Source organism: Jaculus jaculus, chromosome 3 (assembly GCF_020740685.1).
Source record: "Jaculus jaculus isolate mJacJac1 chromosome 3, mJacJac1.mat.Y.cur, whole genome shotgun sequence".
In the NCBI taxonomy this organism is placed as follows: domain Eukaryota; kingdom Metazoa; phylum Chordata; class Mammalia; order Rodentia; family Dipodidae; genus Jaculus; species Jaculus jaculus.
Genome location: NC_059104.1, coordinates 148,425,493 through 148,452,997, shown reverse-complemented (window position 1 = coordinate 148,452,997; position 27,505 = coordinate 148,425,493). Strand labels below are relative to the sequence as shown.

Below are 27,505 nucleotides of genomic sequence, written 5' to 3'. Positions count from 1 at the left end.
CTGCTCCGAGCGCAGCTGGGAGCGAGCGAGCCGCCCGGCATGGCCTGGAACACCAACCTTCACTGGCGGCTGCCCATCACCTGCCTGGTCCTGCAGGCGGCCATGGTGGTGCTCTTCGGCGTATTCGTGCGCTACGATATCCACGCTGATGTCCACTGGTGGTACGAGAGGAATCGAAAGAACCTCAGCAACATGGAGAACGAATTCTACTATCGCTACCCGAGTAAGTCCTGCAACTCCGCAGACGCGCGCCTGTGCCTGGCATCTCCAGGCGGCCCCCACCTGGATGCGCCCCGAAATTCTGCCTGCTGCTGGCCGGGAATCAGGGTAGAAAAGGAGACCGAGGAGCGGGCAATGCTGCTCCACAGTCCCCTGGTGGCACCCACGGCAAACTCCCCCCCCACCCCCCCAGGGTGCTCTCGCCTGTTTCCGCCTATCAAGCTGCAGAAAAGGTCAGATGTTCACATTTGCATGGATGGATGGGGGAGGTAGGCTTGGTGTTTTTGTTGTATTCAAGTCTCCCAACTATCATATGCCTCCAGTGCCCCTTTCCTGCTTGGTGTCCTCAAGAATCCCATCGCTATCACCCACCAGCAGATGACCTGGCTCACATGAACTCCGAATCAGGGTGTTAGGAACAATGCGGACGTTCAAGGGATGTTTTGATGGCCCCTGCAGTCCTCCGCAGGTACAGGTGTGTGGGACCAGACAAGGTATTGAGCCAGGAGGTCATAACACCCTCCTTTGGACTTGGACAGGGCCATAAGTCACCCTCTGAATTTTCTGTACCCGTGGTGCTGTGGTTAAAAGTATTGCCCCTGGGCTGGAGAGATTGCTCAGTGGTGAAGGAACTTGCCTGCAGAGCCTAATGACCCAGGTTTGATTCCTCAGTGCCAGATGCACAAAGTGGCACATACATCTGGAGTTTGTTTGCAGTGGCTAGAGGCTCTAGTGTGCCTCTCTCTGTGTGTCTCTTTTCTTGCAAATAAATAAAAATATTAATAATTTTAAAAGTGTATCTCTGGAATGACAGACCCCCTTTCTACCATGGCTCTGCTGCTGCGGGTTGGATGGTCTCAGGTAGTGCTAACCTTGCTGAACTTCAGCTTATTGAATAGGGATGATGAGGGGGTCCATCTCACAGCAGGGAGGGAATACTGTGTGAGACAGTGTGGGGATCTGTGGCACAGTGGGTGTGTAGTCCTCACTTTGCAGCAGAGTGATCACAGGAGCAACTACCTACATGTGCCCTAGGGTTCTAGGCATCTGGCCATTGACAGGTAGAAGGACTGGCCCAAGGTTATTCCAAGCAACCCAACCTCTGGACTGCCAACCCAGGACACTTCCAATGCCCTTGAGCTTTCTGAATTTTCATGCCTTCTGCCAGCAGCCAATGACAATTCTCCTAACAACTGGTGTACATGTGGTCAGGGACCATTGGTTTGAGAAGGAACTTTGAAGCTTATTTCCCATAGCCATCTCTATCAACCTGTGTTCCTTTCATGGCTCGAATACTGAACCAGAGGGTACTCTCCCCCGGTAGCGTGGCACTCCAGCCCAGGCTAACCTGGAATTCATTACATAGCCCCAAGCTGTGACTAGAGGTGTGTGCCACCACACTGGGCATCAAGGCATTCTTTACCTCTGGGAATAACACACACATATATGTATATACGTATATATTGTTTTTCCTTTTATTTGTTTATGAGGGGGGAGGGAGAGAAAGACACAGAGAGAGAGAGAGAAAGAAAATGGGCACACCATGTTTGCTACTGCAAACAAACTCTAGAACCTCATGCATCTGGCTTTACATGGTACTGGGCAATTGAACCTCAAGGTGGCTGGCTTTGCAATAAGTGCCTTTGACTGCTGAGCCATCTTTCCCTACCAAAAGCCCTGGAAATAGTATTTCCAAAATAACACCACATATTCAGAATGGCAGCCACCGTTTAAGGACTTGAGTTTAGGGCTGGAGATAAGGCTTAGTGGTTAAGTAGCTTGCCTGCACATCCCCAGGACCCAGGTTTGATTCCCTAGAACCCATGTAAGCCAGGTGCACATGGTGGCACATGCATCTGGAGTTTGTTTGCAGTGGCTACAGGCCCTAATGTGCCCATTCTCTCCCCGACTCACAAATAAATAAAGTAAAGTAAAATTAAAAAACCGACTTGAGGGGCTAGAGAGATGGCTTAGCTGGTATGATACTTGCCTGCGAAGCTTAAGGATCCAGGTTCAATTCCCCAGTACCCATGTAAGCCAGATGCACAAGGTAGCACATACACATGGAGTTTGTTTGCAGTGCCTAGAGACCCTGGTGCACCTATTCTTTATCTGCCTCTTTTTTTTTTTTCCCTCTCTCTCTCAAATAAATAAATAGTTTTTTTTTAAAGACTTGAGTTTAGGGGGCTGCAGGCTCACTGGGAGCCACCTATATTAAGTGGCTGCCAAAAAGTTAGGGCTAGTAAGGCTATATTAATAGTCATAAGGTCCCTAAAGGAAGGGAGTTAACTAAAAAAGGGGACCCCCCCCACTCCAGGAATTTAAGGGAGATCTTGACAGGTGTGGCCTTGGAATTCAGGCTGCAATGCACTTCTTCTGTTGCCTGTCCTGGGTGTGGACTGCCAGGCAAACGTGGAAAGTAGCCAGTCTGTACCTACTAGCATAGAGCTTCAGAAGGGAATGTGTACTCTAAAGATGAAGATTATTTTTTAACTTTGTAAATTTTATTTTAGAGAGAGTGAGTGGGAGAGACACAGAGGGGTTGAGAGAGAGAGAGAGAGAGAGAGAGGGTGCACCAGAGCCTCAGCCACTGCAATTGAACTCCAGATGCTTGTGCCACCTAGTGGGCATGTACAACCTTACACTTGCCTTACCTTTGTGTATCTGGTTTATGTGGGATCTGGAGAGTTGAACATGAGTCCTTAGGTTTGGCAGGCCCCACCTTAACTGCTAAGCCATCTCTCTCTCCAGCCTAATAGATGAAGATTTTTATTTTTTATTTGTATTTATTTATTTATTTGGTTTTTCAAGGTAGGGTCTCACTCTAGCTCAGGCTGACCTGGAATTTACTAGGCAATCTCAGGGTAGCCTCAAATTCACAGTGATCCTCCTACCTCCACCTCCCCAGTGCTGGGATTAAAGGTGTGTGCCACCACGCCTGCCAAGATTTTTATTTTTATTATTATTTTTTAAAAAATTTATTTATTTATGAGAGAGAGAGATTGGACATGCCAGGGCTTTCAGCTGCTGCAAATGCATGTGCCATCTTGTGCATCTGGCTTACATGGGTCCTGAAGAATTGAACCCGGGTCCTTTGGCTTTGCAGACAAGCGCCTTAACCGCCACACCATGTCTCCAGCCCTAGATGAAGATTTGAAAGTGAAAGTTCAGCATCCCACTAGAGATGTGGCTGTGAACTATGTCCTTGGATACTGTTCTGAACGGTCGTAGCTTTTAAATTCCTTTGCACTCTTCCTAGCTACTAAGTGGCACTCATCTGCTCTGTTGGACAGAATGTTAATTCTTTCTGTTTTACAGTGGAGACAACAGAAATCAGAGAGCCCAACACTGATGCATCCTGGGGCACAGGAAAGGACACGGCCAAGCCCTCCTACTGCACAGCTTACCTCCTTTCCAGAGTGGTCCATGGCATTACTATACTCCCCCCCCCCCCCCCCCCCCCCCCCGTCATCAGGACATTGTGAAGTTGTAATGTGGGGGAGCCGGCTCCAAGGGAATGGAAAGGGAGGTCCTCAGATCTGTAGGACACCAGTCTTAATATGCTTTATGGGAGAGGGGGTTCCTCTATACTAAAAAGGGAGTTAGCCTGCCGGGTGAGGAGCAGAGGTGGCTGCCAGTGGCAGGTGGGGTATAACTGTATATTAGTGCCCCCTGGTGGCAGCTCTAATGACTGGCTGTTAGTGTGCCCATTCTGGCCCCAACAGAACCTCTGAGTTGAAGAGCACTGTTTTGAAAGAGAAAAAGAAAAATAACAGCTCATGAGATTCAGTAATAGTTGAAGAGTCAGGCCTGAGCCAGGGCTTTGAAAAACAAAAGGGTTCTCTCCTTTCAAGCTCCCCACAGAACCTCTGGTCCCAACTGCCCTGCACTTAGCAATTGAGAACTGAAAAACCAGAAGCCAGAGAGGTCAGGTCCTTTGCTGAAGTCATATGGGTTAGGCTTTCACATCATTACTGCTTAAATCTTTTGAGTTAACACTAAACCTTGTAAAATAGAAATTAATGAATGGGTGCATTTCGGGGCTAACTCAGGAGAGAAATGGAAGGGAGGCGCCCAGGAGTGGAAAGCTGGTTTCTGGATACCAGGGGAGGGAGAGGGCAAGAGATGCCTCCAGAGAAGAACCGAGAGGGGCAGGGCACCCATGGGACCAGGACATGGATAGAGAACTGGGGTGAGAAGGGTCAGGCAGGGAGGAAGGAAGAGGAAAGTGAGTGTTAGTGTGGGGGGCAGCTTCCTCTCTGCCCACAGGGAAGCCAAAGACAGCCCGATACCTGCAAATACCCCTGACGCCTTCTGCTCTGCCCTTGCCTACGTAGCTCCTCTATGCCGCCAGCAGCAGCGCCCCTTCTTGGAAGGACCCTGCCTCCTGTGATGCCATCTTTCCCCAGGGGTCCCCTCCATCCCCCTTCCCTGTCATGTCTGCTAGCTTCAAGGCACATCAGTACCTTACTTGTATCTGCCCCTCTCCCACTTCTCACAGTTCACCTCCCAGCTGTTTGCAGGCCTGTGTGGTATTAGGGGGCAGCCGTTTCTCCCATGCTGCTGGCCCACCCTGGGCCCCACCCCATGGTCATCTCAAGACCACCACAGCTAGGATGGTACCCAGCACCTCCCTCTCACCATAGCCTCTGCCCTCCCTCTGCCCTGAGTATGTCAACGGCCCTGCCTGGTGAACTGTTATCAGAACAAAGTACCTCCCTCTTCTTTACAGCTCTTTCAGTCTGTCACCCCTCAGTTCTTTCCAGAATAATCATGAGACCTTTCATGGTGCTTCAATATACGTACGCCCCATTTTCTCCACAGCCGTTGGCAACATAAGGCACGGGACATGGTAATACAGGAAATTAGCTACACGTGTTGAGAAACCTGAGCTGAGGTGTGTTGGCTCCAGTAAACCATTCACAGAACCGAATAAACCCAGGGAGAGCTCAGCACACCATCCTAGGACACAGAGGACCTCGGTTCTCCTGCATCTGCTTGTGCTCCTGCCCTTCAGTGATCAGGGGAACTGCTAGGTCTGTTTAATGGCTGTGGGGCCAAAGGGCCTGTCAGTTCTGTGGGTGGAAGTGTTGTATGGAGAAGAGCTGTAACCTGCCTCACTGGCAAATGGCCACTGTGGCTAACTGTGCCAAGCTGGCCTAGCTGAGTGCTGCCGAGAACAGACACCACCAAGTCATTCGTGGAAACTCACAGAGGGTCCACCTTGGCACCCTCCTCCGTGCAAGGAATACCTTGGTGCACAACGCAGGCATGTCCTTGCCTTCTTGGAGCTTCCTAGTCCAGTAGGCTAAACAAACAAAGCAAAGCATGTAACTTTAAATTGTAATAGATGTGCGAAATAAAAGAGGGTACCGTGAGAGGGATAGCCTGCTTTAACCATGTGCTCAGGAAGGCCTCTCTAATGAGGAAACATTTTGCTGAGATGTGTACAAAAACATAATCCTATTCCTAACAGACTCCAGCAAATTTGCTTTTTGAATATTTATGTATTTATTTTTTGTTTTTCAAGGTAGGGTATCACTCGAGCCCAGGCTGACTTGGAATTCACTGTGTAGTCTCAGGGTGGCCTTGAACTCATACTGATCCTCCTACTTCTGCCTCCTGAGTGCTGGGAATTAAACGTGTGTGCCACCATGCCCAGCTATTTTTTGAGAGATGGGGGGAGAGAGAGAATGGGCACACTATGGGCTTCCTGATGCTGCAGATGAATTCCAGATGCATGTGCCACTTTGTGCATCTGGCTTTTGGTGGGTATGGGAGACTTGAGTCTAAGCCATCAGGCTTTGCAAACAAATGTCTTTAACCACTGAGCAATCTCTCCAGTTCATTCCAACATATTTCTTTTTTTTTAAATTTTTTTGTTTATTATTTTTATTTATTTATTTGAGAGTGACAGACAGAGAAAGGCAGGTAGAGAGAGAGAGAGACTGGGCACACCAGGGCCTCCAGCCACTGCAGACAAACTCCAGATACATGCGCCCCCTTATGCATCTGGCTAACGTGGGTCCTGGGGAGTTGAGCCTCGAACCGGGGTCCTTAGGCTTCACAGGCAAGCGCTTAACCGCTAAGCCATCTCTCCAGCCCATATTTTTAAATATTCATTTATTTATTTGAGAGAAAGAGTGCTCAAGAGTGCTCCAGGGCCTCCTGCCCCTACAAACAAACTCCAGATGCATGTGCCACTTTATGCATCAGACTTTACATGGGTACTGGAGAATAAAACTTGGGCCATCAGGCTTTGCAAACAAGCAACTTTAACCACTTAGCGATCTCTCCAGCCCCCCTCCAAGATATTTCCAATGAATAGAGGTATTCTATTCCATAACTACAGTATTTAACTTCATAAATTCATATGGATGGAATATACCACTAATACCTAATTCTCTCAGTTGACCCAATAATGATCTATGTTGTTTCCCCCTATCTCCCTCCAAAAATCCAGTGTAGACTTAGATGATGAACTTAATTGGCTGTGTCTTAATCTGGACCATTTCAAAGGCCTTTTCTTTGGTTTTTAAGTCGTGTAGTCTAATTGCTTCATTGTGCAATTACCATTGTGTTGTTTTCTTTTTCTTCCTTTGTGATCAACACGCCATCTATAGGCAGAATCTTGAAGACAGTGCAGATGTCCTGCTCCTCACTGGAATGTCTCCTTACGCTTAGCAGGCTCATCAGATCTTTGCTGTGAAAGTGATGGTTGTCCAACTCCAACACTACCCATATTTAAGTGGCGTTCTCAGCATTCCACCACAAGAAAGAATTCTCTTTTGCTACCTTATTTGTACTTACTATTATCCAAATGACCTAGTATTACCCATATTTGTTATCAGTATTGACTCATGAAATCCTGTACCTAAATGGTTTTGTGAAGGGGGTTTGGGGTGCATTGGCACTCCATACCTATGGAGGTCAGAGGACAATTTCTAGTGTTGATCTCTGCCTTCCACCTTGTTCACGGCAGGGTCTTTCATTGTTCACCGTGAGTTTGCCAGGCTAGCTGACCCTCCAGCTTCCTGGGTATGCTTCTGTCCCTGCTTGCCTTAGGCACTCTGGGATTCCAATGCCTACATTAAACACACACACACACACACACACACACACACACACACACACACACACACACATACAACTTCTATACTTACAGACAACAAACCATATTTCCCTCCCCTCCCCCACTTTCCCCATCATAACTCTGCTCTCCATCATATCCCCTCCCTCTCTCCATTAGCGTCTCTTTTAATTTGATGTCATCATCTTTTTCTCCTATTGTGAGGGTCTTGTGAAGGTATTGCTAGGCACTGTGAGGTCTTGGATATCGAGGCCAATTTCTTCCCAGACAGTTGCGTGTAAGGGGTGGTACCCTTCCTTTGGCTCTTATATTCTTTCCACCACCTCCTCCGCAATGGACCCTGAGCCTTGGAGGGTGATAGAGATGTTTCAGTGAGGGACACTCCTTCATCCCTTCTTCTCAGCACTATGTTGCCTTTTGGGTCATCCCAGTGGTCATCACCATCTGAAAGGAGAAGCTTCTCTAACCAGCAGTGAGATTAGCATTAATATATGAATATGAAGATTAAGTGTAGTGCTTCCAGGGCAAGTTGGTGAGAATAATATGTACATTTATCCAGACAAGAGCAGGCTTTATACCCCTAAGGCTCATGACCTCCCCTGCCATAGACTTTTGATTGTGTTTTCAGCACCAGGCATGCATTCCCTGTATTCCCTCCCATAGAATGGGCCTTCAGTCCCATTAGAGAGCACTTGGTTTCCCCCAGAGCAGACACACCGCCATTGCACTTGTCAGTCATTTGGCCTGTCTGGCCACACTTGACGATGCCTACACATTTGTGTCTGGCTTTACATGGGTCCTGGTGGAAGAGTCTGGTCAGGACTCATCTGTTGGCCATGACTAATTAACAATAAATAATGATAGCTGCATATTTTGGTCACCTGTGATGGGTCCAGATGATGCCACAAGGTACACATCTGTGGGGCTGGAGAGATGGCTGAGCAGTCAAGGTGCTTGCCTGCAAAGCTCAAGGACCTTGGTTTGATTCCCTAGGACCCACGTAAGCCAGGCCATGGGTTATATATACCCAGGGTCTAGAGTCTGAGCATAGCCTCTGGGACAATGCAGCCTTGCCCTCTCCACCACAGCTTTTTCCTCTTGGGAGGGAATCAATGCTTATCACCCAGCAGACCCTTGACAGGCAGAGCCAAGTTGCACATAGCTAGTCACTCACCCCCACGCCCAACACACTTCCTCCAATCACCCAGTGATCAGAGCAAAGACCCAGTGTTCAGTGTTCAGCACTTTAAGTAGGGGCCTATGCCCCTGCCCCCTCCCCCGACAAAAAATCCTCCACCCTCCAGGAGGCTCTTACTATCCCATGGAGGTAGTGGCAGTTCTGCCAACAGAGAAGCCTCGTGATCCTGGGCCACACTGACCAGACCCATAGCTGTGATGGGCCCCGGCTGGGCCTCAGCTCTCTGACTGGGCTCTCCCCGCAGGCTTCCAGGACGTGCACGCCATGGTCTTCGTGGGCTTTGGTTTCCTCATGACCTTCCTGCAGCGCTACGGGTTCGGCGCCGTGGGCTTCAACTTCCTGCTGGCGGCCTTCGGCATCCAATGGGCACTGCTCATGCAGGGTTGGTTGCACCACTTCGAAGGCAAACACATTTACCTGGGCATCGAGGGGTGAGCACAGGAGTGGGCAAGAGGGGCTTGGGAGCTTGGAGGGGGAGGGCTGACCTGCGGGGACACTGGGTGGGGTGGGGGGGCTCAGTTGGGTGAGGGTGGATCCAGGGTTGGGGTGTAATATGACTCCTTTCTCAGGCCACGTGTGCCTGTGACAGACACCAGTGCCTGCGTTTATGTGTGGGTATGAACACACACACACACACACACACACACACACACACACACACACACACAAGGGCGCTGATTTCCTCATCAGCAACTTTCTAGGCTGAGGGTTCCAATGGCATTCGGGTGCTGTAGGAGGGGGAGAATCTTCCACCTAAGACCCACTGAGGCTGCAAGGCCAGGAGGGAAGGCCGTCACTCTGGAATGTCACAATAACCCAGCCCTGTGTCCTGAGGCAGCACAGGGGAGGCCCAGTGCAGATCAGACAGCCAGATGCCTGAGCCAGGCTCAGAAGGCTCCTTGGGAGATGGGGAGGGACAGAATGCCCAACCCAGGCAAGTGGAGGCATCTCTCCCTGCAGTGTGCCCCTTCCTGAACAGAAGTGGAAAGAACTGGGGGAGAAAGTTGTCGCTGTGGAGGTATGGAGGGATCGGGGCCTCTCTGCCCCTCCTTGCATTGTGGAACCCCACTTTTCTCCTCTCAGCCTTCCTAAGTTACATTTCTATGATAACCTTTTGGACTGATGAATGTCATTAGCCCCTTCTCCAAAGGTACATCACTCCCCTTTCCTGTGTGCCAACAGATTGTAAAATAAATTCTCCCAAACCAACTTGCCAAAATCCAGGAGGCGACACAGCCCTCTCACTGAGTGACTGTCCCATGACCTCTGAATCCTGAAGCAGCATTTCGTGTGGCATGGGACTGAGTCAAGAACTTGTGGGAAATGTCTCTAGTTTCAGCCAAATTTTCAGTTATTGAAGGTTGTTCTTTGAATTAATTTATAAAGTCTTCTATTTATGTAGACCTATGACAAGTTTAAAAGAAGATAAAAGTCCTTAATGTCATCAGTGTCAGTGGCCTTGAAAATGAACATGCATTAGCCTGCTCACAGACTACATCCACAGAAAGGGTTTGGGACAAACTCGTATAAAACCACACACAAGGGGCCAATCCCTGCTGTCACATATAGGGCACCAACCAGGTGTCTGAAATGGAAACATTTGCAAAAAGAAGAAAAAGAAAAGGAAAAAGAAAAAAAGTTTCACTCAAGCCAATTAGTTGGCTTACACAATTAAATTTTTTTATTTATTTGAGAGACAGAGAGAGAAAGAGACCAGAGCTTTCTGCCACTGCAAATGAATCCAGATGCATATACCACTTTGTAAATGTGGCTTTACATGGATACTAGGGAATCAAACCCCAAGCTAGTAGGCTTTGCAAGCAAGTACCTTTTAACCGCTGAGCCATCTCTTTAGCCCAACTCACACAATTAAGAGAAACAGGAAAAATAGTTGGCTAGATAAGCCATTGGGACCAATAAATCAGGACTGTAAAAAAATAAAAGTTATGACTATCTCCTTGAAGTTCAAAACACACAAGAAATTCTCATTCCAACTGCTATGGACCCAAAGTCTGAAAACACCTTCATATGTTTAATTGGCCACTGCAGCAGACTCCATAAAAAGTACAGCATTTTAATTCTTTTTTCATAGGGAATCATTGCAAACTTTGCAAGTTAAGCAAGTTTAGGGTGAACCACTTATTCAGCAGGCTGGTCACTTGATAAATTGAGTTTGAGCAAATTGGCTCTTACAGAATTGGTTTCTAGCCGCTGACCTAGAACTGGTGTCTGCGGCCCAGGACTGGGATGAATAATGTCCCCAGCCCTGGCCTTGTGGACACAGACGTATAGACCCTCTTTCTGACATCTGTCCTGGTCCTGCCCACCTGTCCCTGTAGGGCAGCACTCCCCTGTGGGCCCTGCCCAGGCCTCTGTGTCCGGGTCCGGGTCTTGTGTGTCTGGAAGCTTGGACTTTTCTCTCTTCATTCTTCTTTTGAAAGGCCATGTCCATTTGACGCTCTTTGGGCTAAGGTTGGGGGACTGCAGGCTAGTCACTGGGCCTCTCTGAGCCTCTGCTTCTCAGCTACGTGGTGTGTGCCTCAAGAGGGCCTTGCCTCGCACTCATTAGCCATCATGCCTTTAGCATAGTGACAAACACAGCTACTCGGACAAGAGATCTTCCAGTGAACATCCTGGCTCCAGTGGGACCCTCCTCTCATTCCACTCATTGGCCTTGCCTCTCACCTGATTCTCTATCACACCTGCCTCTGAGCATGGGGGGGGGAGAGGTCTCCTCCACATATGCCCCCTAGAATAAGCCTTATAGCCACCCCACCAATAACTTTCATGGGTTCCAGAACCACACCGAGGTCTACTTGGGAATGCAGACTATCCCTTGCTATTGGCAATGGGTAAGGGGGCCCAGATTAGGCAAGACAGTCGGTGGACAAAACCACGGCATACTTGGCCACACAAAACCTGCCTGGGTGTCCACCTTGCCATTAGCCCTGTGCTAAGCTAGCTGGGCATGAGGTTCAGAATCAAGGGGGTGGGTCTGTGTGCCTCCCTGCCCCTCATTACCCCTGCAGGCCTTCCTGCTGCTTCTTTTCACCCAGTGTGCCCCAGAAAGCCCCCCACCATCTTCCCTGAGCACTGACCCTCTGTCATGAGAAAGGGGACAGGAAGGATCCCAGTAGCTCAAACCCCAGAAGGCCATGGTAGCAATGGAACAGGTGAGATAGAGTGAGGACTGTAGGTGTGGAGCAGAGATCACATGATTGCAAGGAAGGGAAGCTTTCCAGGAATGGAGGCACTACAGCAAGTTCTGGACAGGCAGGCTGTAGAAGACAAGAAGGTCACAGCCCCCAAATGGGGCACATTTAACAACAACCACCAGACCTCTAGGTTTCCCTGGGGATAAGCTGCCCGCAAGGAGTGGGCGTGTCACAGGAATTGCATCCCCTTGTGTGTCACTGCTTGGCTGGGCACGAGGCAGGCATGGCCCCAAGTGTGATGTGCCCATGGTTACAGATGGTGATCCTGACGCTTGGAAAGTTTAAACCGGCAGCCCCAGTCCAGTCCACAGAGGTCCAAAGTTTAGGTTCAGGCTCAGGGCTTAGAATGTCACATCTTGACGTTGCCCCCAGCTCTTCCCTGGCCTGTCTCCCTACAGTCTCATCAATGCCGACTTCTGCGTGGCCTCTTCCTGCGTGGCCTTTGGAGCAGTTCTGGGCAAAGTCAGCCCTGTCCAGCTGCTTATCATGACTTTCTTCCAAGTGACCCTCTTCTCAGTGAACGAGTACATTGTCCTGAACCTACTGAAGGTGAGCAGGGCTCAGAATGACAGCGGGAGGGATACTGGAAGAGACACAGAGGGATAGAGAGAGACCTGGGGATGCATGCGAAGTTAATTACTTTTCTCATGTTGCTGTGACAAAGTATCTGACAAAAGCAACTTAAGGAAGGGTCTGTTTTGGCTCACAGCTTGAGGGGATACAGCCCATCGTGGTGGCAGAAGCATGAAGTGGCTGGTCATATTGTGTCTCCATTCTGGAGGCAGAGGAGAATGCTGATGCTCCTCTTGCTTTCTTTGTTTTTTAAATGTATTTTATTTATTTATTTGAGAGAGAGAGAGAGAGAGAGAGAGAGAGAGGGATTGAGCATGCCAGGGCCTCCAGCCACTGCAAACGAACTCCAGATGCATGTGCCATCTTGTGCATCTGGCTTACGGAGAGTTGAATCTGGATGCTTTGGCTTTGCAGGAAAATGCCTTATCCACTAAGCCATCTCTCCAGTCCCCTCTTCTTGCTTTCTACTTTCTTTTTTTTTTTTTAAAGACAAAATGGGTGCTCCAAGGCCTCTAGTCACTGCAAACTTAAGACACATGCACCACCTTGTGCATCTGGCTTTACATGGATCCTGGGGAATTGAACCTGGGTCAAGCACCTTAACTGCTCCAGCATTCCTTTTTTTAATTTAAAGCTTTTATTTATTTATTTGTAAGCAGAGAGAGATAGAGAGAAGAGAGACAGAGATGATGGGCATACCAAGGCCTTTGGCCACTGCAAACAAATTCCAAATCCATACGCCCCTTTGTGCAGCTGGCTTTATGTGGGTACTGGGGAATTGAACCTGGGTTGTTTGGCCTTGCAGGCAGTTGCCTTAACCACTGAGAAATCTTTCCAGCCCCTTTCTCCTTTTTATCCAGCCTGGGACCCCATAGGATAATGCGACCCATGTTCAGGGTGGGTCTTCCCGCCTCAGTTAAACCTCTCTGGAAGCACCCTTATAGACATGCCCAGAAGTGATTAAAATGGTGATTACAAATCCAGTCAAGTTGACAATGAAAATTAAACACCACCTGTGCCAAGCTGGCAAGTCACCCAACCTCCTAGACCTCAGTCTCCTCATTTGTAACGTAGGAATGATGGCACACACCTGGCAGGTAGCTTATTCCACCTCACCTGTCAGTCCAGAGCTGGGGCAGAGCCAATGCTCCTTGAGCGATGAGGTCCTCTCCTCCTTTCTTGTGCGTCAGACGGAAAGAGCTGCTTATTTCTTTTTCTTTGCTTTTTTTTTTTTTTTCTTTTTTGGTTTATTGAGGTAGGGTCTCACTCTGGCTCAGGCTGACCTGGAATTCACTATGTAGTCTCAGGGTGGCCTCGAAGTCTCGGTGATCCTCCTACCTCTGCCTCCCGAGTGCTGGGATTAAAGGCGTGCGCCACCACGCCCGGCTCTCTACACATAGTCTTGCATGCATGCATCCTGAGATCTTTCTCTCAAGGAAAGGACCCAGTGTATCGAGGCTAAATCTGTCCGGAAGGATTCTAGGAGGGAGGGGCTGGCCTTATACAGCTGCACAGGTGGTGCACTTTGCACCCCCCGAGATGCCATTCACATGGACTGTGGAGAGCATGCTTCTTTCTGGGGTTGACAGTTCCGTGATCAAGCTAAGGGGTACCTCAGACCTCTGACTGTCAGAAACCATCTTGGTGCTTTGGTATGAAGGAGAGTGTCTTTTGGGGAGCCTAAGTATTTAAAAAAAATACTTTATTTATTTATGACAGAGAAAGAGGCAAGTGTGTGTGTGTGTGTGTGTGTGTGTGTGTGTGGCGGAGGGGCGGGAGAGAATTGGCATTCCAGGGCCTCTAGCCATGGCAAACGAACTCCAGACACATGTGCCACTTTGTGCATCTGAGCCTATGCATTTCTAAGCCATCTGCACTTGAAACTTGCTTGAAAGTGCACTTGAAATAGTTCCCCCCCCCCCCCCCGGGCAGGAGTTCAAAACACTCTAACCTCCAGTCACTCATTGCATCATTTCTCCCTGACTCATCTCCTCCTCCACTCACACTATCAGACCAGTCTCCAGCAACAGAGCGGGCTCTTGGTCTAGCACAGAGGAACATTCGCCTGACAGCAGTTTTCATTTCAATTTGAAGAAAAGCTAACTTAGTATATGGCCTTGCAAGTTGTGGCCCCTGGCCTTTCCCTCCAAGCCGCTCACTTGCACCCTCCCCATCAGCTGTCCTTCAGCTGTGGCCCGCTGGGTGCCCCTCAGTCCCACAGAACCTTGCTCCTTCATGGCTTTTGTGCTAACCCTCCCCTGTGCCTGGCATGGCCATCTTCAGTCCTTTCATGATCCAGATCTTGGGTTAGGTGCCAGTTCTGTGGAGAGGCCCTACCAGCCTCTCCTAGCATCTCTCCTCCATGTTCCTTCTAGAACCTAGATCTTGCCTCGCCTGTCTCTTTTCTCCACAGCACTTATGCTTATCAGATAGGAACTTAATCTGTCTGGACACTTTCTGCCCAGCACCCAACTGCTGCTCAGATCTTGGAGCCACAGGATGTGTCTGAGGCTATGCCGTAGGGTCCCGGGGAACACAGAGGAGCAGGCTGCACAGAGATAGATCCGCCAGGACCTCACAGTCCAGGGAGGGGCCCAAGCATTAAGATACTTAGACACTCCCTGTGATTGTTAGAGCCCCGGGCTAGTTATCCCAGCAGAGGGCGCCAAAACAAGCCTGCGGGGGAGGTTTCCTGCCAATGGGCCTTGTAAAGCCTGAAACCAACCAGGAGCTTAGGAGACCAAGCATGGAGCAAGGGGCATGGGAGACAGGGGGACCAGGGCATACCGAAGCCTGGGGGCAGATGCCTAGTGAGGGGCTCTGGGATTTGGTCTGGCTGGAGAAGAGGATCCTGCAGAGCGAGGAGTTTTGAGGGCCTAGGGCAGATGTGGAGATGCAACAAACCCCTAGGGGCTGTGGAAAGGAGTCTCAACTTTAGCTGGGTGTGCTGGCGCACGCCTTTAATCCCAGCACTTGGGAGGCAGAGGTAGGAGAATTTCCATGAGTTCGAGGCCACCTTGAGACTACATAGTGAATTCCAGGTCAGCAACTTTACTAGGAGGGTAGTGATGAGGTAGTCTTAGTGCATTGTATGGGGCTATAAGACAATATTAGAGACAGCCATTTCTCACAGTCTAGAAGCTAAGAAGGCCGAGACCCAGGCGCTGCCAATACCTCTTCAGAGCCTTCTTGCTGTGTCTTCCCAGGGCAGAGGGTCAACGCGCAGGTGAGGAGGACTCACTCTTACCACAAACCCATTTCTTCAGCGACCTCTTAAAGGCCCCACCTCCCAACACTTGCCTTAGAGATTAAGTTTCCAATAAACTGTGGGGACACATGCAAGCCATGGCATGTCTACAAAGGAGTAAGTCTTAAACAATTCCTCTGAGTGGGGGAGAAGGGAAGGGCTGAAGAGGGGAGTTGGGGCTGACCCTGACAGGCTCCCGTCCAAGTGTGTCAGGTATGTTATACGAGCTGTCTAGTTCAGTTCTGGCAACAGCCCTGCGAAGTCACTACACTTTCTCCCACTTTGAAAATGAAGAGCTTGAGATGTGCAGATGACAAGCGAGAGGCACAGTTTGCATAGGGAAGGAAGGGAAGGAGGGACTGCCTACCTGCCTTCAGACTCCAGGGAAGGGGTGGGTGGCAGGATATAGGCTGAGAGACTCCATGGAGAGCAAGGAGTGTGACAAGCTGTGGGGGAGGGGGGTAGAGACAGCCTGGGTAGGATGGTGGTGGGGTACTTGCATGAAATGAAAGGTGGAGCCAGGCATGGTGCCTTTAATCCCAGCACTTAGGAGATAGAGGTAGGAGGATCGCTGTGAGTTCGAGGCCACCCTGAGACTACATAGTGAATTCCAGGTCAACCTGGGCTAAAGTGAGACCCTACCTTGAAAAAACACAACCCTATAAGGAAATGCCTGCAACCCCACTGAGGAGGGTCCCCCATGGAAGTGGGGCAGGGACGAGGGAAAGAAGGCAGCAACACATGATGTATCCATACAAAATATGCAGTTAATAAAAAAAAAAAGAAAGGAAGGAAGAAAGAAAGAAAAGGTGTAGAGAAGAGGCTTAGAGGAAGTTCTAGGAATAAAGATAAGGAAGCTAGTGGCGATCTAGACAAGGGTTGCCCTGAATTGTTTTTAAATATTTTATTTATTTATTTACTTATTTTCTAATTTGAGAGATAGACAGATATAGATAGATAGATAGATAGATAGATAGATAGATAGAGCGAATGGGCTTGCCAGGGCCTGCAAAGGAACTCAAGACACATGCACCACCATGTGCAGCTGGCTTTATATGGGTCCTGGGGAATTGAACCTGGGTCCTTAGGCTTCACAGGCAAGCACCTTAACTATTAAGCCATCTCTCCAGCACATGAATTTTTTTTTGAAACTGGGTTTCCCTATGTAGACCAGGCTGGCCTTTAACTTTTGATCTTCCTGCCCCAGCCTCCTGAATGCTGGGGTTACAATTGTGTGCCACACTTTCTGGCTGTGGGTTCTAACTCTTCTAACTTAAGACTTAACAAGTTCCTCTTCAAACTTGAGTTGCCCGTCTGCAAACAACCTCTCTTGGGTATAGGGGCTGGCATTTTGCTGACAGGCCAGCAGACTGGGTACAGGGATTGCCACTTTGTGTGTGTGTGTGTGTGTGTGTGTGTGTGTGTGTAGAGGAGTGCAGTAAGGAGGGAGAGGGAGAAGATAGCAGGCTCTGACATACTTCTTGCACTCTAGGCGAAGGATGCAGGAGGCTCCATGACCATCCACACATTTGGTGCCTACTTTGGGCTCACAGTGACCTGGATCCTCTACCGGCGCAATCTAGAGCAGAGCAAGCAGAGGCAGAGTTCGGTGTACCACTCTGACCTGTTTGCCATGATCGGTGAGAGCTGAGAGTGGCCACGTTGGTAAGGGTTGCCATGATAGGTGAAGGTCACCATAAGGAGTGAGAGCCACCATCACGGGTGAGGACAGTTGTGATGGGTGAAGCCTGCCATGATGGGTGAGGACAGCTGTGATGGGTGAGATCCACCATGGTGGGTGAGGACAGCTGTGACGGGTGAGATCCACCACGGTGGGTGAGGACAGCTGTGACGGGTGAGATCCACCATGGTGGGTGAGGACAGCTGTGATGGGTGAGATCCACCACGATGGGTGAGGACAGCTGTGATGGGTGAGATCCACCATGGTGGGTGAGGACAGCTGTGATGGGTGAGATCCACCATGGTGCTTGAGATCCACCATGGTGGGTGAGGACAGCTGTGGTGGGTGAGATCCACCATGGTGGGTGAGGACAGCTGTGATGGGTGAGATCCACCATGGTGGGTGAGGACAGCTGTGATGGGTGAGATCCACCATGGTGGGTGAGGACAGCTGTGATGGGTGAGATCCACCATGGTGGGTGAGGACAGCTGTGATGGGTGAGATCCACCATGGTGGGTGAGGACAGCTGTGATGGGTGAGATCCACCATGGTGGGTGAGGACAGCTGTGATGGGTGAGATCCACCATGATGGGTGAGGACAGCTGTGATGGGTGAGATCCACCACGGTGGGTGAGGACAGCTGTGATGGGTGAGATCCACCACGGTGGGTGAGGACAGCTGTGATGGGTGAGATCCACCACGGTGGGTGAGGACAGCTGTGATGGGTGAGATCCACCACGGTGGGTGAGGACAGCTGTGATGGGTGAGATCCACCACGGTGGGTGAGGACAGCTGTGATGGGTGAGATCCACCATGGTGCTTGAGATCCACCATGGTGGGTGAGGACAGCTGTGGTGGGTGAGATCCACCACGGTGGGTGAGGACAGCTGTGATGGGTGAGATCCACCACGGTGGGTGAGGACAGCTGTGACGGGTGAGATCCACCATGGTGGGTGAGGACAGCTGTGATGGGTGAGATCCACCACGGTGGGTGAGGACAGCTGTGATGGGTGAGATCCACCATGGTGGGTGAGGACAGCTGTGATGGGTGAGATCCACCATGGTGCTTGAGATCCACCATGGTGGGTGAGGACAGCTGTGGTGGGTGAGATCCACCATGGTGGGTGAGGACAGCTGTGATGGGTGAGATCCACCATGGTGGGTGAGGACAGCTGTGATGGGTGAGATCCACCATGGTGGGTGAGGACAGCTGTGATGGGTGAGATCCACCACGGTGGGTGAGGACAGCTGTGATGGGTGAGATCTACCACGGTGGGTGAGGACAGCTGTGATGGGTGAGATCCACCACGGTGGGTGAGGACAGCTGTGATGGGTGAGATCCACCACGGTGGGTGAGGACAGCTGTGATGGGTGAGATCCACCACGGTGGGTGAGGACAGCTGTGATGGGTGAGATCCACCACGGTGGGTGAGGACAGCTGTGATGGGTGAGATCCACCACGGTGGGTGAGGACAGCTGTGATGGGTGAGATCCACCATGGTGGGTGAGGACAGCTGTGGTGGGTGAGATCCACCACGGTGGGTGAGGACAGCTGTGATGGGTGAGATCCACCACGGTGGGTGAGGACAGCTGTGACGGGTGAGATCCACCATGGTGGGTGAGGACAGCTGTGATGGGTGAGATCCACCACGATGGGTGAGGACAGCTGTGATGGGTGAGATCCACCATGGTGGGTGAGGACAGCTGTGATGGGTGAGATCCACCATGGTGCTTGAGATCCACCATGGTGGGTGAGGACAGCTGTGGTGGGTGAGATCCACCATGGTGGGTGAGGACAGCTGTGATGGGTGAGATCCACCATGGTGGGTGAGGACAGCTGTGATGGGTGAGATCCACCACGGTGGGTGAGGACAGCTGTGATGGGTGAGATCCACCACGGTGGGTGAGGACAGCTGTGATGGGTGAGATCCACCATGGTGCTTGAGATCCACCATGGTGGGTGAGGACAGCTGTGATGGGTGAGATCCACCACGGTGGGTGAGGACAGCTGTGATGGGTGAGATCCACCACGGTGGGTGAGGACAGCTGTGATGGGTGAGATCCACCACGGTGGGTGAGGACAGCTGTGATGGGTGAGATCCACCACGGTGGGTGAGGACAGCTGTGATGGGTGAGATCCACCACGGTGGGTGAGGACAGCTGTGATGGGTGAGATCCACCACGGTGGGTGAGGACAGCTGTGATGGGTGAGATCCACCACGGTGGGTGAGGACAGCTGTGATGGGTGAGATCCACCACGGTGGGTGAGGACAGCTGTGATGGGTGAGATCCACCACGGTGGGTGAGGACAGCTGTGATGGGTGAGATCCACCATGATGGGTGAGGACAGCTGTGATGGGTGAGATCCACCATGATGGGTGAGAGTTGTCAAGATCACTCTGGAGTCCACAAAAGCAGTTTCTTGGGGTGGGGAACAGAGGGAGATTGCCTGTGGGCATGTCTTGGGTCTTTAATGTCTATCTCTCTCCCTCATGGGGCTGAAAGAGGCTGATCACTCCTTCTATACAAGTGTTCCCTAGAATGCCCCAAGGCTGATGGAATTGTAACCTCAGGAACTAGCCACACAGTCCTGTGCTGGGGCAAGATGTGCATTCCGACTGCCTGTGTCCCCAGAGAACACATGGGCCCTCCATAGTGTTTCCCTTCAGCACCAAGCCCTCCTTAGAGTGAGAGATGGTAGTGCCACCCGCTGATCTCCCCATGGGGTGGGGGTGGGTGGAGTCCTGTATGGTGCTGAGGGTTAACCTTAGCCAGTTGTAGGAGTCAGGGAAGACTTCCTGGAGTTGTATGGGAGTTCAAATAGAAGCGAGGCAGGGAGGGTCTTCTAGAGGTGAGAAGCAGTTGGGGTCGTGACTATAGCCATCTCCAGAGCTGAAGGGTTACATCTGCCTGAGCTCCATGAGTCCTTCTAATGTCTCCTTCCCTGGGGCCCTGGGACCCTGGGGCTGTGTGTGGTCTGACCCAGGCACCCTCTTCCTGTGGATGTACTGGCCCAGCTTCAATTCAGCCATTTCAAACCACGGAGACAGCCAGCACCGAGCAGTCCTCAACACCTACTGCTCCTTGGCAGCCAGCGTGCTCACCTCAGTGGCAGTGTCCAGCGCCGTGCACAAGAGGGGCAAGCTAGACATGGTGAGAGGGGGTCCCTGGGGGGAGGGCTGTTTCGACTGCCTGCACCTGGTGGGTGTGCAGGCAGCTTCCAGATCAGCGCACCAGGTCTGGGTGCTCAAGGCTCTGCTATATGGGCCACTCCTGCCTGTCAGTCTCCTCCCTGCAGGCTCGCGGTGGGGTCAGCAGTGTGGGCTGAGAGTCATATGAGGCCTGCCTCTGCCAGGTGCTCATGCTCCTGATACCGTCCCAGGCCTTCTGAAGGCTGCCCCAGCCCACACACAGTGTCCTTCATTCCCTATCACGGGGACAGCTATTTGGCAGTCAGTGAGGAGGAGATAAGCCTCAGGAGTGCTGTCTTTTCTGTAAAGACTAGAGACATGAACTCTGTCTCATTCAGACACAAGTTTCTTGATGTGTGCATATGTGTACAAGGACAGTTTGGAGATGTCTATCATGGGGTTGCTGCCACCGGTCCCCAGATGCACTGGACACTCTTGGGCATCAGAGGGAACGTGTGAGAGCGCACCCAAACCCACACACAGGGACATGGGATAGGTTCAGGGACCGAGGCTGTGGTTCCGCAGAGGCCTGCATCAAAGCATCTTTCTTTCTTTCTTTTTTTTTTTTTGTTTATTTTTATTTATTTGAGAGCAACAGAGAGAGAAAGAGGCACAGAGAGAGAGAGAGAGAGAGAGAGAGAGAGAGAGAGGAAAGAGTGGGCGTGCCAGGGCTTCCAGCCACTGCAAATGAACTCCAGACGCGTGCGCCCCTTGTACATCTGGCTTATGTGGGTCGTGGGGAATCGAGCCTTAAACTGGGGTCCTTAGGCTTCACAGGCAAGCACTTAACCACTAAGCCACCTCTCCAGCCCCAAAGCATCTTTCTGATGCCAGGTGTGATAAACCCACACTTGTAATCCCAGCACCTGGAGACTGAAGCAAGAAAATTGCTGAAAGTTTGAAGCCAAACTTGGACTGCACAGTAAGACCCTACCTCAAAAAAAAAAAAAAAAAGGACATTTTTATTTCTGCTCTGCCTCCCTGCTGGCTCAGTACCCATCTCACAGGCTTGTGGTGGAGGTGGGATGAGCCCTCCCGACAGCAGCGTAGCACTCGACAGGCTGGCACTCAGCAGTATCCATCCTGGGTATGAATAGGGTTCACTGGGACCTGGCACAGACATGTGGGTTGGCACACAGGGAGACATGGCGTATACGGAAAGGGACATGCAGATGGGCTGATGTCACACTGCCCTGTAGACAGAGAACATGTCCAGATGTACTGGGTGGTATGCTTACAGAGCATGCACAGGATGGCTGTACCAAACCCCAGCCAAGGCCAGTCCCATTGCCCTGCTCCTGGTTTGCTGAAGTGGATGGGGGTCTAAGTTGTTTCCAGCTCCTGGGCAGGGCTGAGAGCCCCTTTGTTCTGTCTGCCCTGCCCAGGTGCATATCCAGAACGCCACGCTTGCAGGTGGAGTGGGCGTTGGCACAGCTGCGGAGATGATGTTGATGCCTTATGGTGCCCTCATCGTGGGCTTCTTCTGTGGCCTCTTTTCCACCCTGGGATTCGTGTACCTGACTGTAAGGGCCCCGGGGCTGGGGCTGGGCCTGGGGCTTTGTCTGCTGGCTCTCTGTGATCCTGACAATAGGGGGTTCCAGAAAGGGCTGGGGCCTGGAGAATCCCAAGTCCGGCATCTTTGAGGGCCTCCCCACGCCCCTTCTGCAGCCCCAGCCTGAGTAGTGCCACTTCCCCCCTCAGCCGTTCCTGGAATCCCATCTACGAATTCAAGACACATGCGGCATTCACAACCTGCATGGCATCCCTGGCATCATAGGTGGCATCGTGGGTGCCGTGACAGCAGTCTACGCCCAACCTAATGTATATGAGACTGGGTAAATGCAGGAGAGATGTGAGGGTGGGCCTCTCCCTCTTCCTTTTGTCTTTTACTTCTTCTTCCTCCATTCTGGAGCACTGATTCATGGGCCTCTCTCTCTAACCTTATATCCCATAAAAGCTTGAGAGATGGCTTAGTGGTTAAGCGCTTGCCTGTGAAGCCTAAGGACCCTGGTTCAAGGCTCAATTCCCCAGCACCCACGTTAGCCAGATGCACAAGGGGGCGCATGTGTCTGGAGTTTGTTTGCAGGGTCTGGAGGCCCTGGCACACCCATTTTCACTCTCTCTCTCTCTATCTGCCTCTTTCTCTCTGTCTGTCACTCTCCAATAAATGTTTAAAAAAATGAACAAAAAGAATTTTTTAAAAACTTGAGAGACCACCCATTTGCGTGTTGGCCCTATTCTCTAGTTGGGAAGGCTGAGTCTGGTGCCCATGTACAGTTGTGAGGTGATGGCAAGCGGTGTCTTGCCTCTCGGTGGGGTCCTTACCTGCTCCATTTCCACCTCAGGTTTCTCCATCCCTTTCACTTTGAAAGTTTAAATCCTGACTCCAGTTCCACCCAAGCCCAGGGCAAGTTCCAGGTGTACGGCCTCCTCGTGAGCTTGGCCATGGCCCTGGTGGGCGGCGCTATCGTGGGTGAGTGCGAATGGCTGATCTAGAGAAAGTGGTATCCCAGTGGTGCTTCCTGAGTGCGGGGTGGGTGGGTGGGGGGTGACCCAAGCGCTGGGGCTCCCTGGAATCCCTCATCTCTGTACTTCCTGCTGTGGGCTTGGGTTGGGGGGGGGTGAGAGTCCCAGCAGAGGGAGAGGGCTAGGTTGGTGAGGAGAAAATGTTTCCTGACCACTCGTGTCCTGCAACCTATTTAGGTCTCATTTTGAGGCTACCAATCTGGGGACAAGCTGCTGATGAGAACTGCTTTGATGACACCATTTACTGGGAGGTGAGTGTCCCCTGTACAAGCACAGCTGCACTCCCTCTCCCCAACTGTACCTTCTGGTGAGGGACACAGCAACATCTCCCTCCTGTGTACGGGACACTGTCCCCCGAGGTGAGGACTTTTCCCTCCCTTTCCACCTTTCCCCTCTGGGCTTGGAGGAGAGCGTGTCTCTCTCTTATCTACATACCTTGGAGGTGGGAGTTGCAGGAACAGCCTATAGCGGGCCTATAATTGGCATGTGCGCTGTATTCTAGTAGTGACTCCCAAGGTTTGCCTCACCACACCGCAGCTATAGTCATTATTACCAAGAACTTGTCAGAGCTGCAGGCCAGGGCTCGTACCTATAATCCCAGCACTTGGGAGGTAGAGGCAGAAGGATCAGGAATTCAAGGGCATCCTTGTTTACATAATAAATTTGAGGTCAACCTGGGATACTTGAGACCCTATATCAAGATAAATAACTAAATAAAAGCTGATTCTCTCATTCCATCCAGAACTATTTTTAACCAGACTCTGAGTGATTTTGATGATAGTCCCATCCAAGACTCTCTTCATTAGATGGATGGTTTCAGCCCTTCTCTACATCTGAAACTCATGAGGGTCACTTTCAAAGCATCGCAAAACTTTTGTCCAATGGCTTGGGTGTAAATTGGTCCGGCCTAGGGCCTGGACACCATGAGGATTGTTTGTAAAGCTTCCCAGGTGTTTCTGATATCCAGCCTTGGGAAAGGCAGCAAGGGTACCCAACTTCAGTCTCTGTCACTGTCACCTAGAGTCCTTCTAAAAAAAAAAAATGCCACTTGCACACCAGCTGAGGCAGTCACCTTGGCCAGGGCTGGACCTCTACAGATAGACAAGCGCCCAGGGGACTGTGCTGGGGAAAAGGCACTCTGCCATCTACTACTGCCTTTTCATCAACCTGAAGCCCGCCAGTGCAAAACCCTGCTCGAGAGATGCTGCAGGAGCTGAAAGTTCCAGAATATAACTGGAACGTCGCTATTCAGTGTGGGTCTTTCTGTGTCTTCAGGCCCTCTTCCCTGTAAACCGTTTATTGCAGGTGCTTCCGGAGTGGCTTTCCTGCCCCTCCCCCACCTTGCGCACTGGGAACAAGTGAGGGGGGCGGTTGTAGACGATGTCACAGGGCACCTTCACTGCAGGGGTGAGGACCAGCCTGTCTGTGACTCCGGGGAGGAGGGACATTACTGCCTGTCACTTGGTTCTGTATTTTATTTTGCATGTATACGTGTGGTGAGTGTGAGTGCACGTCTGCGTGTTTGTGTGTATGTGGGCGCATGTGTGTGCGCACTTGTGCAGACCAGAGGTACCTTCCTTGATCTCGCCTGTCTTTATTTATGGAGACGGTGTCTCTCACTTGAATTTACAGCACGCGGAGTTGGCTAATCTAGCTAGCTAGCTTGCTCCAGGATTCCTGTCTCTGCCTCCCAAGTGCTGGGATTACAGGCACACGCCAGCCAAGCCCACCCAACATTGATGTGGGGCCTGAGGGTCTCACTCCAGTCCTCATGTTTGTATGTTGCCAGCACTTTATCTACTGAGCCATCTTCCCAAACCTGGCTCTACATTTCTAAAGCGTTATGCTCTATATGTAGTTTCAGTATACTTAATCTACCCATGCATACTGTTACTAAGTATTTTAAGTTCACTCTCTAAATTTGTTTTAATCATAAAATGACTAACAGCTTATTACAAGAAATCTGGAAATAGAAAAAAAAATAAAGAAATCCCATCTCAATGGGGGGAAAGGTATTGCTCAGTGGTAGAATACAAATCACAAGGCCTTGGGTTCAGTCTCCAGCACCCTACCCCACAAAACCTATCACCCACTAATTCAAGCGCTTTTGACTATTTTTGGTACATTTCCTCACATTCATTTTTCTCAACATAGATTTTTCTTACACTGTTGAGATCCGATTATCCACTTGGCTCTTTCTCTTTACCTCTCTAGCATATGAATTATTCGATGCTATTACATTCTTAATAAACTTGCTTTTCTCTGCTTAGCATGATTATTTTCACCCTACCTTTAAAGTCAGCACATAAACTATTTGAGGCACCACAATTAGAAACTACGTGGGTGTAATGCTAATAAAATAAATCAGGAATGGTATCAGTTTCCATGCTGAGAAGTTGCCTCCCTGGGTTCTGTTTTGTCCTTTGTAATTTATTCCAAGTTCACACCTTCTCTTAGCTTCAGCAGCACCGGGTTAGGTGCGTGTATCAATAAAAGTGAAAACCATCCGACAGTCTCTGTGCCGGGTGAGAGAGAGACCACAGAGCGGCAGTCTTCGTGAAGCCAAAGAAAGGCTGGGCTGCTTCACCTCCCTGGGCCATTTCCAGCCTCTTCTGCACTCTCCCGTTCTGCTTTTGAATCGTTCTATCCCTAGCTCTAAGCATGACACACTCCCATCTCTCAAAAATAGGTTCAGCGCAACCTTCTGGAATTCTCCAGGCTGGTGATAAGATTCTCGCGTGAAAGTGACACTCTTTGCCCTGGTGCATTGCCCCTGCCATTGTTCTTGTGGGGGCGAGGACCGTGTTTTGGTCTCTGCTGTGTGAGAAAAGTAGCGGTCTGGGGTCAAGGCACTCTGCACCGTGACCACAAGGTGGCACTCCCCACCCAGTATTTGAATGCCCCTGGCTCCAGTTCCCTGGCGGTTCTAGTTCCACTAGGGATATCTGGCTTCTTGGCCCTGAGAATTACTTCTTCTCTCGACAGATTCACGAAGAGAACGCTGTCTACCTTCCTGAGGATCCCACCCTCAAACCTCCAACTCCTCTGGTACCCTCGCTACCATTGGCGTCCGCGGTACCTACAACATCCTTGGTACCCTAAACTCCTAGTGCAGGTGAGAAGCAGATGCACAAGGTCCGTGGAGGGTGGCGGGCTTGTTCTCCCAATGGGGGCCCGCCCAGGTCTATCAGACACCACCAGCAAGAGGGCAAACACCAGGCATAAAGAAATGAAAGGTGTGCCTCCCCCCACCGCTAGGTGGGATGAACAGGTTACACTGGAAGGATGTGTGGAAAGAGCCCTGGGGGAGGACACTTGCTTTGTGACTGCTTGAGGCTGTATTTCTTTATTCAGTAGTTCCAGACACCACCTCCCCCGTCCTTCTATTCCTCTGTGGAGCACAGCCATATTGACGGGGTGCTTTCATATCTACCCATTGCAAAGTCTCTATAAAACAGAGTAATCCCCCTCCCCCACCTTTGGTAGCTCAGGCTAAAGATCTTCCTGCCTTCGCCTTCCAAGTGCTGGGATTATAGTGTGTGTGTGCCATCACAACCAGCAGTTTCCGCTATTAAAAAAAATATATTCGTGATGGCACATGCCTTTAATCCCAGCACTCCGGAGGCAGAGGTAGGAGGATCACCATGAGTTCGAGTCCACCCTGAGACTGCATAGTGAATTCCAGGTCACCCTGGACTAGAGCGAAACTCTACCTCAAAAAAAAGTAAAAGAAAAAGAAAAAATTACACATGTGTGCGAGCGCGCACACACACACCACGATCTCTTGCCACTGCAAATGAAGACCAGATATATTTGGCACTTTTTACATATACAGTTACTGGAGATTTGAACCCCAGGCTGGTGAGCTTTGCAACAAATGCCTTTAACCACTAAGCCATCTCCCCAGTCCTCTATTTTTTCTTTTAAAGACAGGATCTTGGGCTTGGCTGAGGCATTAGTGTTAGGAGAGGATTGAAGTAGGCGAAATCAGCCTGTGACAGTTGCTGTTAGTGTCCAGTCCACCCAGAAAAGGAAAGGTGACCCGGAGGCTACAGCAGGGACCGGCAGTGACTGGTTGCTCTAAGTGCTCTCTCTCTCTCTCTCTCTCTCTCTCTCTCTCTGTGTGTGTGTGTGTGTGTGCAGGATCCTGAAATTGTCCAAGGGCTCTTCAAGGAGCTGAGGCTGACCTAGCTGGGGACTTGGGAGCAAGGCAGCTGGAAGACCCACTGGCCTGACCCTAGGCCACCTGCGTCCCCCCCCCCCCCAAGCCTTCCTTCATCCCAGGGGCCCTGCCTGACAATGGACAAGCTTAAACAGGACGGGCTCAAAGCCAGGGTCAACTGCAGAAGATCCGTCTCTGCCTGGAGTCATGGCGCCCGCGTACGGAGGAAAGCTGGTATGGAGTTGGGCTGGGTCCTGATGAGGGACTGGACCCTGCCAGGAGGCACTGCCTCCTAGACTCTTCAGCTCCTGCCTGTCCCTCAGTCACACCTCCTATGCTTTCTAAGACCCCCCTAAACCACTTCACGCTGTGTAGTGAATAAACGTTGTCTATGTTCTTTGTA

At 50.8% G+C, this 27,505-nt stretch overlaps 1 protein-coding gene across 1 annotated transcript; it reads left to right on the top strand.

Annotated features, from left to right (window-relative positions):
* On the top strand, positions 1-27,505 carry Rhcg (Rh family C glycoprotein). The gene is made up of 11 exons (XM_004658184.2): positions 1-223; positions 8,752-8,938; positions 12,121-12,271; positions 17,035-17,182; positions 20,210-20,376; positions 21,800-21,937; positions 22,116-22,249; positions 22,760-22,887; positions 23,118-23,191; positions 25,926-26,055; positions 27,084-27,505. Exons 1-10 carry the CDS (start codon positions 40-42, stop codon positions 26,040-26,042), a joined length of 1,428 nt encoding a protein of 475 aa, XP_004658241.1. The 5' UTR covers positions 1-39; the 3' UTR covers positions 26,043-26,055; positions 27,084-27,505.